We start from the raw sequence: 5,275 nt of genomic DNA, 5'->3' as shown, positions 1-5,275 counted from the left end.
TCGCAGATCATACAAATCATAGAGCCGGCGTCTCTTATCGTGAATATCCGGCGTAGCCCAGTCGCTAAATTTAACCTTGACCTTGCCCTGCATCTTCTTGGGGATGAAGCAGGCATCAAATTCCTTTTTTATACAGTTAAACAACTCAGAACTCAAGACAGTCAGGGTTCTCTCGGTTACATGAAAGAAAAGGTAAGTTGTTCCTAATATTACGATTGAATGACTGTAAGCGCCTTTCGGAAATCAGTCTGCACACAGTATCTTGTGGAATATCCTCTATCTTCCCGCCAAAAGAGGCTTTTAGTCCACAGTGGTCAGAACTCAAGGTGTTTATTACAGATTTACTAATCGCAATATCGTTACTGAAGATGTTGTCTATACATGTTGCACTGGTTGCCGTGATTCTAGTTGGTTCACAAAATAAATTTACTAAATTAAAAGATTTAAAGGTATTTAGTAACCTTCCACACAAAGACGAATTTTCTAGCAAATTAATATTAAAATCGCCACATACAACTATAGTTTTCTGACTTCTAAAAACACGACTAAGGACTTCATCTATAACCGATTCAAATACATTATAGTCCGCCGATGGGGGCCTGTACACGCATACAACAATAAATCGTTCCAACTCGACACAAGAAAGTTCTATAACGCGTTCTACAGACAAGTCAACAATGTCTCTACGCTCTTTACTTTTTATACTATGTTTAACCATTATCAATGACCCGCCGCGAATGCAGGATCTTCTGAAGAAATAACTAACTATACTATGATTATTGTAATTAAACATAAATTCATGCCCTTTAAGCCAGTGCTCGGTTATACAGAGAATGTCAATATTCGAGGACTGTAAAAACAAATCTATTTCGAGTTCCTTGCTGGCAAAGCCTTGAATATTCTGGTGAACTAAATTTAATAACTCGGTTTCACTAAGCATACTAGCATCAATACGAGCAGAGCCGGCCGGTGCAGACGTTGTCGTAGCGGTTAGTTTAAATACAAATCACCAGGCGACTCCGTCTCGGAACCCACGCTACCGAGACATAAAGAGCTACGCGAAGTAAAACTACTAGACGCCGCCCTAGATACGACGGAGTCCTCAATATTATATGCTAACAGGTTAGCACAATCCACTAGACATCTTTTCGGTAGGTAGGTTCTGTTACAGGGCATTACAAAATCATATATAAATTTATTCGTATCAAAATACGAAATCGTACTACTATATACTGAGAGATTGTACAACAAAGAATTATAATGGTAAACTCTCTTATTCACCTTTCTCGACCTTCTGTATGGGAGCGCACACATAATTATTTTCCCTACCTCTCCCCGATCGAGCGCCGACAGAGTAGCGGACAAATTTAAAATATCGCGTTTAGTACAGTCTAAACTGTTCCCTACAAAAACTATAAGCGTCGAATCGCGGTCAAACTCGCCTGCAGAGATGCACTCGACCAAACGAGCGACGGTGGCCCCCGGGTGACAGTGGTTGATGACGCGCCGGTGGAGGCGCTCCGCCAGCAGCGCGCCCAGCCCGGCGCCCGCCTCGTCGCTGTACAGCACGGCGCGGGCGCGGGCGGCGCGCGGCGGCGGCGGGGAGCACGCCGCGGCGGCGGCCGGGGGCGGCGGGGAGGATGGCGGCGCGAGGCGGGGCGACGGCGGCGAGACGAGGGGTGGCGGCGCCGGAGCGGGCGAGACATAGGTCAGCAGCGCCAGAGCCAGCGTAGCTAGGCTGGGCGGCGACGAGGCCGGCTCGACGAGGGCCGGCGGCGATGGAGCCGGCCCGGTGATGGACGGTCGCGATGGAACCCGCTCGACGACGCCCGGCGGTGACGATGGCGGTTGAGCCGGTACTGGCGCAGGATCCCCGAAGCTCGAGACGGGGTGAAGGTCTCTGCTGGGCTCGAGCGCGGGGCTCGGGCGCGACGCGAACAGCGCTCGCAGCGCGGGCGATCCCGGCGCGGCTAGGACGGCACGCAGCGCGGGCGAACTCGGCGCGGCGGGGCGCGTCGGTGGCCGTGGTGACTCGAAGCTCAGGTTGTAGCCGCTGCCCGGTTCTAGAACATTATTCATAAAGGCTATGTACTCCTGTAAAGCTTTACTTGACAATTCATCCCTATTAGTTAAGTCTATCAACTTTAATTCTAATTTTTTTAATTCATCGGAGCGGAGATTCAGCTCCTCAGTTGTCCTGTCTAGTTGATATTGACAGTTTAAAAGTTCCTCGCTGAGGGAAACACTTTTACATTTAGATTGCACTGTCTTAAACAGTGAAGTATGACGTTTCAGCAAAAGCTTTGATTTCTTAATGAATCTGTTCAATTTCAAGTATTTTTTAATTTTATTGTTACCTTTCAATGTAACTCTAACATCACTGTGGTCCTCAAATTGCACAGAATTTTTAATATCTAAAGTTTCTATTATTGGAGAGGACACTGTACTATCAAGAACTAAATCTACATCAAAACTATTTAATTCAGCAAAAATACTCATATTATTGTCAGCGGGCACGGGGTTGCCGGAGCAATACTTGCAAATATGTTTTGATTCCGACTCCTCCAGTTGCTGTTGCAAGTCCCGGACGCGTTGTAACGCCAGCTCGTGTATATCCTGGCATTGCTGGAACCGGTTGACAATGGCCTGCAGTTCATCGCGCTGCCCTTGCAAATCTTCATACTCAACGTCTTGGTTGGCGAGTTGATTTTTTAGTGTTGTGTTTGTTCTTACAACACGCTCAATCTCCTGTTCACTCTCTTCTTGTTCTTGAAGGAGCTTTTTGTTCAGCTCGTTGGCTGTTTTGAGCTCCTTCTGTAATTGTTGCATTTTGGCAATCAGGACGTCCCTCCTTGTAGTCATCTTGGTAGGTTGTTCTGAAGACATATTTGTAATTTGAGACAATATAGCCAATAAAATATATGTATAGGCAGTGAGAATTTGTAATTATTAACTTAATACTTGCACTTGATACACTATTCAATAATAACAATATGACTTTAATGAGGAAATCAAAATTTACTAATCTTAATTCCTAGTGTATGATAACATGTAGTAGGTTTTATAATTCACTTTATTGAAAGTTTAACTGGTTTCCACTGTGTGTAGTCTTATTGTTTTTGAAGAGATTTAACAATGAACTAAGAAACACGGTAAGTTAAAACACTAAACAAGTTGTCATCAAAACATGTACAAACATAACCAAATACCTAATGACTACTAGCAATTTGAAAGATTACATGAAAACTGTATGTAAAGATTATGAAAACAATACTCATCTGTAAATATCTTCGCAGAAACACTTGTAAAACGGTGTATTTTTTAAATTTCGGACGTTACTTCGTTGACAGTTGACTTATTTTTTGTCGTCGATTTTTGGCTTCTTACAATGCATGGACACTTGAGATAACATTTTATCACTCGAATTGCAGCATGATAGTCCCATTTATCACAATATCTTCTTATATTTTATGAAGTAACTAATTATATTACATATTTAAATACGCAGACCACATTTGACGTCTGTCACTGGCTAGTGTTGCCAGACCACGTCACAACCACAATGTTAAAATTGAACCAAACCGCCAAGATTGAATACGCTCAAAGCTTGCACCTTACCCACTACTCTAGAAGGCTCTCCGACGCAGACCGGCCCATAAATTTTTGTTCCTTCTGTCATGGCACGATTTATGTATTCGAAGATACATGGTCAATGGATATTGAGATGTTATTTGGCACTTCGGTAACGTATGAGTTTGGTGATCTTATCTTGGGATTGATCACTTCGGTCAGTTTAGCAGTGGCTATTTTTGGGATAAACCTTTTACATAAAAGACCTATTTATAATGGAATCTATTTATTATAAGTGTGGTGTTTTGTGCGGAGTAAAGTGGTTTTCGTAACAAATTTATAATAAGTAACAAATTTGAAAATAACGCAGGTATTTTATGTACATAAGTAGGCACCCAGAATTATTTACGGAGAAAATACATGGGTCATAACCAGAGATCGGACGGATTTGCGATATTCTTAGTGACTTACGTCATTTTAATGACTTTTAGTATGAGATGACGCACAAAACTCCGATCCCTGGTCATAACTCATAAAATGGACTATTTCATAAATTAATTTGTGATTATGTGACCTTAACATTTTCTAAGGATAAGTATTTTTTTGTACCCTTTTCGAACTTTAAGATACTTTATATTGACTCTCGTTACAATAGGGATCTAAAAATCAATGTAGAAAGGAAAAATTGATAGAAGAAACGTCATTTTTAACCGCCGCCTCAAATCTCTCAAGGAAGGTGGTTTACAATTCGTCTGTATACATACGTACATACAATCACGCCTGTATCCCATAAAGGGGTAGGCAGAACACATGAAACTACTAAAGCTTCAGTGCCACTCTTGGCAAATAAGGGGTTGAAAGAAAACGAAACTGTGACATTGCAGTGACAGGTTGCCAGCCTCTCGCCTACGCCACAATTTAACCCATATCCCACAGTCGCCTTCTACGATACCCACGGGAAGAAAGGGGGTGGTGAAATTCTTAACCCGTCACCACACAGTATAGTAGTAATTCGTCTGTATGTTTTTTTTAATGTTTGTTCCACGATATCTCCGTCATTATTGCACCGATTTTGATTTATTTTTGTTGAATGTATATGCATACATATTGGTCCCATTTTTCTCAGAACCCAGTTCTGATGATGGGATCCTGGAGAAATCGAGGGAACTCCTCAAATCTGAAAGGCACACATATGGTGACTTTTGTGTTTTTTGAAACAGCATGCATTTACGTACGGAACAGTGACATTTGTTGCAGTGGAACTGCTGATGATGGTCAGAACGGAACTCCTCAAATCTGAACGGCACGCTTATAGTGACTTTGGTATTTTTATAAGAACAACATGCACTTACGTCCAGAATAGTGACATTTGGTGCAGTGGAATTGCTGATGATGGTCAGAACCGAACTCCTCAAATCTGAACGGCACACTTATAGTGACTTTGGTATTTTTATAAGAACAGCATGCACTTACGTCCAGAACAGTGACATTTGGTGCAGTGGAACTGCTGATAAAGATCAGAACGGAACTCCTTAAATCTGAACGGGACACTTATATTGACTTTAGTATTTTTATAAGAATAGCATGCATTTAAGTTCAGAACAGTGACATTTATTTAGTTTATGTTTGTTAAGAATATTGAGTATTCAAGTCAAATTTTGTCAAGCTCCGATTTCTTATAATCGGATTTATGAGGAATTGAGGA

At 41.9% G+C, this 5,275-nt stretch overlaps 1 protein-coding gene across 1 annotated transcript; it reads right to left on the bottom strand.

The window, feature by feature from the left end:
• Positions 1 to 710: 710 nt before the first annotated feature.
• LOC125233579 (protein diaphanous homolog 1-like) lies at positions 711 to 2,886 on the bottom strand. Its single transcript, XM_048139635.1, has 2 exons — positions 1,330 to 2,886; positions 711 to 749 (listed from the first exon to the last, which is right to left on the bottom strand). The coding sequence occupies exons 1-2, from the start codon at positions 2,884 to 2,886 to the stop codon at positions 711 to 713; spliced, it is 1,596 nt and encodes a 531-aa protein (XP_047995592.1).
• Positions 2,887 to 5,275: the final 2,389 nt, after the last annotated feature.

Source organism: Leguminivora glycinivorella, chromosome 14 (assembly GCF_023078275.1).
Source record: "Leguminivora glycinivorella isolate SPB_JAAS2020 chromosome 14, LegGlyc_1.1, whole genome shotgun sequence".
Taxonomy (NCBI): domain Eukaryota; kingdom Metazoa; phylum Arthropoda; class Insecta; order Lepidoptera; family Tortricidae; genus Leguminivora; species Leguminivora glycinivorella.
The sequence above is the reverse complement of the archived record's forward strand: the minus strand, read 5'-3'. Positions and strand labels throughout refer to the sequence as shown.